Raw genomic sequence first — 11,555 nt, forward strand, 5'->3', positions numbered from 1 at the left:
TTTTAATACTCCGTATCATAAGAACTTTTGTAAATTAACAAGTAGGTGATTTACTTCCCAAAAAAAAATTACCAAACTAGTCAAAAAGTACAAAAAAATGTTTTCAAAAAATGACAACAATAATGAAACTGTTTAAAACTTTACTGATAGATATAGGTAAATACTTCGTAAGTAAAGAAGCAGAAATGGAGATTAAATTGTGTAGTAGAATTATATTTTTCACTGCATCAGTTCACAATATTAAAACTAGCATTATTATATTAGGTTACATTGCATTAACCAGTTAAAAACTACATGCATGTGAACTTCAATCAATTTTGTATTTTTCTCAATAAAAACACGATTAAAAGGCTTAATTGCTCTTATGTTACTTACTCTTATATTTTGGGGGAAGGATCAAGGATTCAAGGAAGAGAACTTGGATTTGTTCTATGTCGGAATTGCACCCAAAGCCTAAATTTGAATAATGATGGACTAAGACTACACACAAGATGTCTCTATGGTGATCAAATAGAATCTGATAAAAAAGTAGGCGAAAAAAAGGGGACCACTCTTTTATTGTGGTCTACATTGTGTCACATAGGATAGCCGATAGCTTAAGGTAATCAAATCAAATTTGATCATCCAGAATTTTCAATGCAACAATAACAACAAAAAACTTCCAACATTCAATGAGGATTGGGGGGTTTTAAGGATACAAACTAGCTTGTTCACCCTCTATAAAGGGGAGCTAATGTATAGGTTTTAAGCAATTGTCATGCAGTGTTTGAGACTGAGCTTGGCAATATCCTAGACAATAAAATGGGTATATCTACATGAGTAAACTGCATTTGAGAGTTTACGTATGTCTGTAAGTCTGTTACAAGTTTTCAAAAGGCCCTGCTAGGAAATTGATGTTTACCTGATGAATTATTTACAACTATGTCTTTAATAAACCCACATCATAGCCAAAAGAACAATGGCAGCTGATTTTTTACCTTTACATATTCTTATTGTGGCTAACATATACATGTAGAGTTTTATTTTTCATATTATTTCCGCGCTTCTCGGAAAATGCAACTCCGTGAGAAACAAATGTCAACTGTACAGTTACCTTCATATATCTGAACTCTGAAGAGGTGGGAAAATAGACTACTGAATCTACAAGACTACAAGTAGGGAATGAATATAGCAAGAGGAAACACCGACTGCTGAAAGCAAAAAACTTTGACCATCGCCTTAACTACATTTCTTTCTAATATCAGTTCTAATATATTGTATCTTACAAAAAAATTGGCCCCTATACTCTACTATTTTTAAGCACCACAACCCCAGACTGTATTTCATATCTATAAACTCGAGGCTGGATTCGAGCCCTCAGTTTTCTCATAAGAGCAAAAAGAATACACCTAACCGTTAGCATTCTATACAGCATTCTATCACATTCACAAATTCAAACACTGTCCAGCAGTAACAGACTGACAAAAAACTGGTTGCTGAAGCCAATTAGCAGCTTAAAAAAGTCGCTTGCGACAACCCTCAGCACCACAATAGCAAGCCATCTGCTTTACCTTCCCATCAGGGCCAATGACACTGTCGAGCGCATAGCCATAGTCATATGTAAGCTCCTATCAAGAAACAACAATTGTCAGTTAATACAACAGGTTTAAAATGGCAAACAAGTACCCACAATGACTGAAAAATCTGAATTAATATAACCAACACTAAAACTTCACGAGTTTGAGCAGCTTCACAAACATATACTTCCTCTATTCTTTAAAAAAATGCATTTGGCTTTCACGCTTCGCAACACACGACTTTGAACATTAGTAACTCTAATTATCTACTAATAAAAATTGTTAAGTAGAAACCAATTACTTGTAGAGGTGGTATGTTGTCAGCAGCAAAGAGCATCACCCTAGCCAATTTGATGTCATGATGCGAACTCAACACACATTGTACAAAGAGGTTTGGTTCGCAACTATGATTGATAAACCTGGCTAGATTTCCTGTGACACCAGCATCAATGCAGAACTCCACCATACTATCAACAACCTTCTCCTCAGGTTTTTCATGAGCACTTTCAGCAGGGATAGACACGTCTCGCAATCTCATCTGATGACAAACATTATAACAATGAGAAGAGTATTCAGCTTTAACCAACAAACATACCTAATACTGTATACAGGTTTGGTCAGGTACAGAGACAGACAGACATCAAACAGGTCTCAGTGAAAAGAAGAAAGGAGCTCAACACTATGCTAATCATCCATATAAAAATATTATCAGTACATGTACAGCTACAAATGGGTGCAAGTGTGCAGCCACACATTCAAAAAAAGAAAAGAAAAAAAATCATCTGATTTCTTGATCATTTGACAAGGAAAGATGAGACTTCAATACAGAATTCATTGCGACTTTTGTGAGATTTTAAATATCTTAAATACTTGAACAATCTAAATCCTCAAAGAGTTATGTCATTCATCCGCCCAGGGAAGGCCAGGAAATACTCATAAATTTAGGTAAGCAGGCAATCTGACAAACAAATGTGGTCTTTCTGCAGTGCCACTAACTGGCAGCCTACTTTAATACCCCAAAGTTCATACAATCCACTTTCATCCACTCTTCCATGGATGGTATTAATGACATGAGGAAAGTGATTAAGTTTAGGGTGAGACAATTAAATTAAACCTCAAAAGATAAAACACATCCTCTAATACCTGTCTCCCATCAAGTCCCTTCATGGTTTGAAGGCAATCTATGTCGAAGATGAAATTGTTTTCCAAAACACTGTCACCCTCATCCGATCTCTTCAGAATTCCGGTATATTCACATATTGGGGCACCAGCTGGTATGTAGTCCCACGACCTCACACCCCAACCCTTCTTTGGCGTACGGAAAACCTGCATAGAATCAAACCAACATTATACCATAACAGAAAAGTAATTTTAGTAAATATATAAATTTTAATTGGAAAAACATTAGCACCTCAAAGCGGTATCTCAAGCCTTTCTGGGAAACACGGTTGATGCAAGAAGGACCACAGCCACACTTTGGGCCACACTCGAACACAACAGCCTTTGCTTCAATGAGCCTAAAAGAAAACAAGCATCATGTAAGAAATGAGCAGAAGTGTAAAAAAGCTCATTTATAACTAAATGAAGAGTTTCAAAAGCTTTCAAACACTACTATCTTTTGATTATTGTTTTACCTGCCACCATCCCTATGAACATATGGGAAGTCTGAACCATTAAGCCGAGCACAAGCACATATATTAGGATTGGTGCAACCATCGATGCAATCACATCCACGAGTAGGGGCAGGAATTTTAACATTATCCGCAACTTGGATAGATTTGAAGTATTTGAAACCTAAAATGTGCCATCTCAATCAAATAGAAGGAAATCGAGCACACAATAAACTGCATACTAAATAGCCATAGCATCTCACAGATTAATTGACAATGATAACATAGAATAACAGAATCCTTCTCAATTACATAATTATAGACACAAATGCTTAAAATTTCAAACAAGGGGTCATTCTAACTGACATCTTTCAATCTGAGTAACAGGATTTTAGAAGCCAATGAGTTCTTGTAGGATTTAAGGCCTGGCATCCTAAGGCCTTTATTTTAAGATAGTTTTTTTATATGATATGCAACTACTTTCAAAGCTTATTACTGACAAAATGAACAAATAACAGGGGGTGAAAAAGGAGTAACAAAAAGGGAGATGTGGGAGAGGGAGTCAGAAAAATGAAAGATGAGGGAAAGAAAAGAAGACGGGAAGGGAGAGAGGGAGGGGGGTAAGACAAGAATGGATTCCCAAAGTAGCGGGTTCAAATCCATTCTCATTATATCTCATGATTTTGTTCCCAAAAAATCAACACCAACTTAAAATCCATTTCCCTTCAAAAAAAAGAGAGAGATAGAGAGAGAAAACTAAAAGATTCATTTCCATATGGAATGTGATCATAATCAACCAAATCTTCAATTCCTAAATTTCTATTCAATATTATGAACAAGACAGGTCCGATGTCATTAATCACAAAATCTGACCAAGTTATATCCAACTTCATATACTGAACCTAGGTCAAAATATATTTTCATATCATTAAATACCCTTATAATAGCATAAAATTAACTCACCAAAAATAAACTTGGCTAGCCATTCATTATAAACCACAGCTAAAGAACAAAAGTCAAAAAACAGCAAACAAACATGAACGAGTAGGCAAACTCACCAGTAGGTGGTACAGGAGGATCATCAACTAAATTTGTTGCAGGAATAGGAATATTCTCCTGACCTCCAGATATATCCTCACAAACCAACCTAAATTAAACAAGAAAATCAGCATTAATATCATGAAATATAGTCAATATTACCTACAGAAATATATTAGCATACACTAAGAAACTGTAACACGTACCCTCGAACTTCAGAAACAGAATCAGGAATACGTCCTCGGATAAATTGAACCTGTCACAATAGTTTAGGCAATATAAGAAACAGCATTGAGAAGCATTCACTTGAAAGATTTCAGTTATTATAATAAAATAAATAATTAGGGGATGGCAAGTGAGAATCAAAAACTAAGCCAAAGAATCCACGGGATTCAGCTACACACAGGAGCTCCAACATTACCAAAATTGAGCAGAAAACAATAAACAGGAGGATAAAAGAGCACTAAAAGCACAGAATAACACTATCAAAAAAGGATATCAACTAAAGAGTTTTTCAATCAACTATATGCTCGTACTATCTGAAGCCCATACCAGAAACTAGGCTTTAAATATATTTCTTTAATGCTTCTACTTATGAAATATAACCCATTAGGTTAACACAGGCTTAAGTGTACACAAAAATAAAACAGAACGGAGGAATTATGAATGATAACTGTTAGGGAGAGAAGTGTCACAAATAGATTTGGAACACTGAAACTGTTCTACCATATATGCATACATTAAAAAGATGTGCTCAAGATAAATTAAACAAAGATGCAGATCATGTAATAGCAGAACATCTAGTTGAGGCATTTCTTTAAAAAAAAATAAATAAATAAATAAAAATAAAAAATAAAAAATAAAATTGAAGATATTGCACCCAAAATAAATAGTCAAGGTATGAGCTCTCATTATAAGATCCTAATCAAGAACAAAGCACAGTTGAATTGCACCTGAGCAATCCAGATAAGTTTTTTTCCCACAAATTCTACAGCTGGAGAAAAAGCAATTTATTCTATAAGGACAAAGATTTATGCTAAATTCAACATCAATTCTTGAGTTCATGCAGATCATGAGTTCATGACCATTACTGGTTCCCAAACACATCTCAAAATATATTACAAGTCTAAAGCAACAATGAAGACAGATAATGAGGACTTCCAAAAGTCAGAAATTCAGCCTATCAATAAATAAATTAAGACAGAAAGAGAACATCATGCCCACATCAACAATCCTGTTAGCAATTTAACATACAAAAATTTGAGAGAGCAGAAACCTGGGTGGTAGTCAACTCAGGCTGGCCTTCAAGCCGCTTCAAGCGAAACTTATAAACAGTATAACCAGAGATGCCTTTCTCTGCCCAATAATTCACAACCTGCCCAAAACATTAGTCATTTTATATTAAACGCGATGTAGCACAAAAAGGAAAAGGTTCACAGGATACCACATAAAACATGTATAATTCCACAGCAAAAATTACTTATTAAAACATTAAACTATCTCGCATTGTTTCATCATTTGCAAGTCACCGACCAAAAATAGAAACCATTCTTGCATGAACCATGATACAAGATTATAACAATATAATAATGTGACTGATTGAATACTGTTCCAATTGAAACATAAGACATCACAAGATAAACTGCATTTATAAAAAGTACTCCCTTTAAACAAAATTAGTTACTCCCTAGTCCCTACGATATAGTGTCTGCATTCTTTTTAGGTGTCCTAGAATGGTGTGCCTATTTCTAATAATTCTATTTTCAATTTACATGTAGTATTACCGTAATACACCTATTTTTACCTTTCCTATATAAATTACCCCTATATTTCCCTAAATTTTCGTGCCACTATCTACTTTTATTATAATTTCCATATAAACTACCTACACACTAAAAGCTTTCATCAAATTTACCTTTTTTGTACCTTTTCCCTTGAAATATACTCTTACATCTTACTTTTAAAAATTTTACACTCTATACAACCCTAATTCTGGTGGGAAATGATAAACGAGTACTATATTATGGGACAGAGAGAGTCTTACATAATGGAAAATAAGTTGAGGCCACTTCTGTTATTGTAATGTCCCCCCCCAAATACCAACCCTCACTGAAATTACCAGACTAACAGATAATTACCTGATACAAACCATCATAAGTGTACACTTTTCCAACATAACTGCTTTTAGAAGAGTGACCACGAACAACTCGCACAGGCAGTCCCTGCTCCATACTATTCTGCAAATAAACAATTATATACATTGTCAACGATACAATTTATTAGAAAATTTATACAACAAAAACAAAGCCTTAGTCTCAAATGATTTAAGGTCGGCTAAAATGAATCATCTTAAGGAACCATTCGTGAAAAGTGAAACACATTAAGTAAATAGATAGGTTAATGAAAGAATTATACACATTACTACATAATGCCTAATTTGAAACTTTAAAAGATAAAAGTAGCAGGAATAGGCAATAAATAAACACTGAGGCAATTTTAGTAAGAAATGCCATCGAAAGTATCTATGTTTCACTTAAAATTCACAAGAGTAGTAATCAGCGGAAACTATTCAGCAATTCCAGATAAAATTCAACATAATTTTAGATTAAAAAAAAAAAGAAAAAAAAAAAACAGCAGCAAAGATATCCTGATAGTCATGATGTTGTAACTATTACTCATTCTATTTCTAATCACTGAAAGATAACTTCCTGCAATTACAACCTCTATACATTTCAAAATCTACTCAAATCAGATATGCATAAATGAACAATTTATTTACAGAGAGAAGCTAACAAACATATTCAAAAAAGTTCAATCTAGTATCTGCTTTAGCAAACCTTCAGTGCTAGATTGCCGCGCAACATTTTCTGATCTTTATTCTGCTTCTTATCACCTAGTAGATTGTTTCCACCTTGACCTGTGTAGACAATATCCTCTGAATTGTCTAAATCATCCTCATATTGACCTGAAAGGACGATAGCAACAGCAATAGGAAAGGTATATCTGCTATATTCCTGCAAAATAACAAAAATAGAATTTCAGAAAACAGAACCATTAATAAATTCAGCATCACACTATCTCAAGAAAGAGTACAAAGACTAAAGATGATATGAGCATGTAAGGACCTTTCACAACTTAAGTAAAATACAATATCACAAAATCCCAAGTATTCATATTATAAAAGCACACAGAAGGTATGAAAGTCTAATCTCACAGAAAAGAATGTAAAGTTCTAAAGGACCAAACAACTAAGCATCTCAACTCTCAAGATGCAATTGAGAAAAACAAAATATCAACTAGTAATACTAAAGTACATAGGAGCATGAAAAACGTATTACTAATCCTTTTTACCCTAAAAAAACAAAATTCAGCAGTCAAAGGACAGCGAGTTGATGAAATGACAAAATGCATTACCCCATTGCAATATGAGACGCCCATATAATCTATTCCATTAAGCCAGTGACTGTGGAAACCTACTGCAACCATTTCTGCCCGTGAAAAGAACTGGTGGCCAACATCAACACCTGCATCCATGAAACAGCAATGGCATAAATACTACGGAGTACTTTTCATCAGTGAGACTGTTCATTTGTTCTAGAATTTAGAGTATACTACACCTACCAGGAATAGCCCCAAACTGCTTGATGGGATACAACACTTTACCAGTATCTGACATCTGCCACATTCCATGAGCAAGGATCAAGTAAGACTTGGTTTCCAACATAAACAATTCATATGCAAAATACAGTGAGAGCAAAAGGAATTACATTTACTACACCATAAAATAATATTCCCAGATAAAACAGAGAAATAAAACTCCATAATATCACAGGCACCAATAAATTTTGTAATGGATATGCACAAATGCACAATCAGATGAAAAATTTAAATCTTTAAAAGCATCACCAGTGAGGAACGCACATCAAGACATACAGAAAAGAGTGGCGATTGTTTTAAAATGCTAGTTGTAATGCTGATGATTTACTTTACCAAGCACCAAACATGGAACATGTGATGAAGAGTAGCACAGTAAAATTTATATTGATAGTTTGGAAGATCATTTAGAACTCTTAATTCTAGTAGCAGGTTTGAGACAAACTGTTTTCAATAGAGGAAGTAGAAAATATTTCTCACATACTTTATGTTCTCCGCAATCTTCAGTATACCTATTTTGAAACAGTGGCATATCCAGAATCTAAGTTCAGAATATGCACAATTATGTAAACAATAACCCAAAACCGCCTTCATTATCCTGTACTCCATATTTATTCTACATAACTACTACCTTATCAGGTAGTATTTCTACATTTGGATCATTAAATGGAAAGCCAATTATTGCTCATAATTACTTCTTTAAAAGTTGATCTACAAACATAGACGTAGAAACATGTTGAAGAATGAAATAGCAATGGTTGGAAAAAAATCTAACATTATCATAAATAAGGAAATAAGTAAAGGAAAAGAAGGAGTTGAAGATGGGTTAACTAGATTCGAACTCAAGATTACAATTACAAAAACCCACCAAAGGCACCAATCACTCCAAAGACTCTCATTTATCAGCAAGCTGCACTCACTATTTACCCATACTTCCCTTCAACTTGATTTTATATAAGCAACCAGGGTATGAAAGTGCCATAGCCTTGGTGTTGACTGAATCCATTTATGTTTCGAAATGGACATGTATTACTATACAGGATAAGTAGGCATTTTGGGTAGTATGATAACATCAACTATATTTTCTATTTAAATAGGTAAATACAAAGCTTTTTTCTTATTAAAGTTCTCACATACCCAAGATATTAATTTAAAACTACACATAATTGCTAAATCACAACAAGGAAGCCTTTCAATGCTAAAATCAGCATCGGCAGCAAAATGACAGCTATAAAAATGATATTTCTCTAGAACCCCTATAAAGCCCCAAACTCTGACCAATATACAAACAAGCAGAAACATTGACACGCCTTCCTTTTACTTTACCATTAATATATAATAGCTAGAGAAAGAAATATAGTAATTGTTTTAGTCATGAATAGATTACACAACATCAGGTAATTAAAAAACGCAACTGTGCTGTTAAGAGAAGATAAAAGAAATATTGAGGTAACATAACAACTTTGTCTTTAGCAGCAGTTGTAGAATGATACTTGGAGCAAAACAAATGAAAATTTTAAACAAAAAGGTACAGTGATTGAACAAAAGAAAACAATTTATCAAATAAGTGAATACATAAGTATACATAGGGAACACATTATGGCTGAATCAAAATATATTTGATAGAGAAACACTTAACATAATTGATTAAAGACATTCTGTGATATAGTGTCTCTTCAAGTTCTCCGTGCATGATGTAATATTGTAGACATAAAAATCTTGACCAAAATTATCCTACAATTTTTTTTATAACTCCCTTTGTTCCAAAGTAAATGCCACAATTTCACTTTTGCACAATTTAGATACACCACTTTGACCTCCGTTTGTGCTTTAGACAAAGACTAAATAAAATCATGTGGGTACTTGTTAGAATTAATAATTTTTTATAATTAAAAATATAATTGGAGTAATTGGACAATGAATATTATAGGTCAACATTACGCATTTACGCGTTGGCAATTGTGCTGATTGAATTGAGGCATTTATTTCTGAACGGAGGGAGTAATACTGATACTAACTTGGTTCATCTTCCTTTTTCTTTGTTGTAAAATCTGAAAACAACCATGTCTAATTTATCATGAATGCATTGGAATTCTGCACTAATGGTTCTAGCACCCCTCACCATATAATTAGCATGTACAGGCAGCAATTGCAAATACAATCTTTGCTATGACAATGTGCATACTAGCATGTGCAGAACAAAACCAAGTTACCCTAGAATACCAGACTTGAAAAATGTCCACATAAATTACAATGCCAGTACCACACAAAAATCAAGCACATTTTACCTTGGTAATTGCCTTAAGATCTGGACGTTTATGAGGTACTCTTTTGTCCACTACACCCTTCTGAGAACCCAAAAAAACCATCAAAATCAGAAACATATGTTACAAATTATAATGAAAAAATAAAAATTGAACGTGAAGAAATAATATCAACCTTCTTCTTTTCTGCTTCAAACAGCTTGCATCTATTCTCCTCTTCCTAAAAATCATAAACAACAATAATCACATACTTAACATGTTAAAAACATTACCACAATTCTTATTCTCTTGTGCTTGAACGCCTTAATCCCATAAGTGGGGTCGGAAAACAATACCACAATTCATGAAAAAAATACTTAAACATAAAACACACGCACCTGAATAAGATGCAGGTAATAGTTGTTGAAAATTCTAAGAGTCTCCTTGACTTTGTAATGATCACTCTTCTCCACTTCAACCCCATTACCATCCTTTTGAACCTCCTCTAATTTCAACCCTAAATCCATCAACCCATTCCCGGGATCGGCACCGTGACCGATCATACCCCTCATGATCTCCATCTCTGTTCCCTCATTCTCCCTTATCACTGCCGGCACCTTTGCCGACTTCCGACCACCATTACTCCGCTGATTCTTCCTCTTCTTCTTCGGACTCACTTCCTCAATTTTCGCCAAATATTTTTCATTATACGACACTCGCTTTCCACGTGTCCTATCACTTTTCCTCCTCCCTTCATCCACCTTCTCTTCCTCCTCCACCTTCTTTTCTACCATCTCCACCTTCTTCTCTATCACCTCCACATTTTTCTCCACCTCCATTTCCGCCATTAGAGTAACCTGTAATCAACAACAATTCCAATCAAATTTGAGAAAAATATCAACATCATCACAAAATTATCAAAAACTCGCAGTATATGAATCGATTACACAACAGTTTCCAGCAACGTCAACAATAATACCACAAAATTCATGCAAAATGCAGTCATCAAAACAACAATAAAATCACAAAATGAAAAAAAAAAAAAACAAAAAAAAAACAAAAACTGAAGAACAACATCAGCATCAAACATTCATGAACAGAAAAAAATAAAATTAAAACGGATTCTTACAAATTGTTGTAATAGCAGGAAATGATGAGATTCTTACAAAAAAAAATAAGAAATGATTTAGGGTTTGATGAAGAATCGGAGAAAGTTAGGGGAAAAAAAAGAGGAGAGAGAAAGGTAGGCGAAGAAGCAGAGGAAGAAAGAGAGAGAGTATGGAAAAGAGTGAAGTAAAGAGAGAGAAGATGAAGAGGCGCGGAATTTTGAAGGAATTGCGAAAATTTGGCAAAACTGAATATGTCTGAAAAATTGCGCCTTCTTTCTATTTTCTCTCTCTTAAATTTTGGTTTCTCTCTCTAAAAAATGTTAAAATAATGGTTTTTATTTGATG

At 34.1% G+C, this 11,555-nt stretch overlaps 1 protein-coding gene across 1 annotated transcript; it reads right to left on the minus strand.

Moving 5' to 3' along the window:
- Positions 1-1,191: 1,191 nt before the first annotated feature.
- LOC145642763 (histone-lysine N-methyltransferase, H3 lysine-9 specific SUVH4-like) lies at positions 1,192-11,555 on the minus strand. Its single transcript, XM_081693938.1, has 16 exons — positions 11,231-11,555; positions 10,500-10,958; positions 10,298-10,342; positions 10,147-10,206; positions 7,826-7,880; positions 7,619-7,728; positions 7,042-7,218; positions 6,343-6,441; positions 5,481-5,579; positions 4,411-4,460; positions 4,225-4,313; positions 3,191-3,350; positions 2,968-3,073; positions 2,700-2,882; positions 1,858-2,094; positions 1,192-1,607 (listed from the first exon to the last, which is right to left on the minus strand). The coding sequence occupies exons 2-16, from the start codon at positions 10,947-10,949 to the stop codon at positions 1,494-1,496; spliced, it is 2,034 nt and encodes a 677-aa protein (XP_081550064.1). The 5' UTR covers positions 10,950-10,958; positions 11,231-11,555; the 3' UTR covers positions 1,192-1,493.

This window comes from Chenopodium album, chromosome 1 (genome assembly GCF_948465745.1).
Source record: "Chenopodium album chromosome 1, dcCheAlbu1.1, whole genome shotgun sequence".
In the NCBI taxonomy this organism is placed as follows: Eukaryota; Viridiplantae; Streptophyta; class Magnoliopsida; order Caryophyllales; family Amaranthaceae; genus Chenopodium; species Chenopodium album.

Coding starts and splice junctions, on each gene's coding strand:
- LOC145642763 (XM_081693938.1), bottom strand. CDS start 10,949: ATGGCGGAAATGGAGGTGGAGAAAAATGTGGAGGTGATAGAGAAGAAG. Junction 10,207..10,297: donor TTGAAGCAGAAAAGAAGAAG/GTTGATATTATT, acceptor TTGGGTTCTCAG/AAGGGTGTAGTGGACAAAAG. Junction 7,881..10,146: donor ATCTTAAGGCAATTACCAAG/GTAAAATGTGCT, acceptor GGAATGTGGCAG/ATGTCAGATACTGGTAAAGT.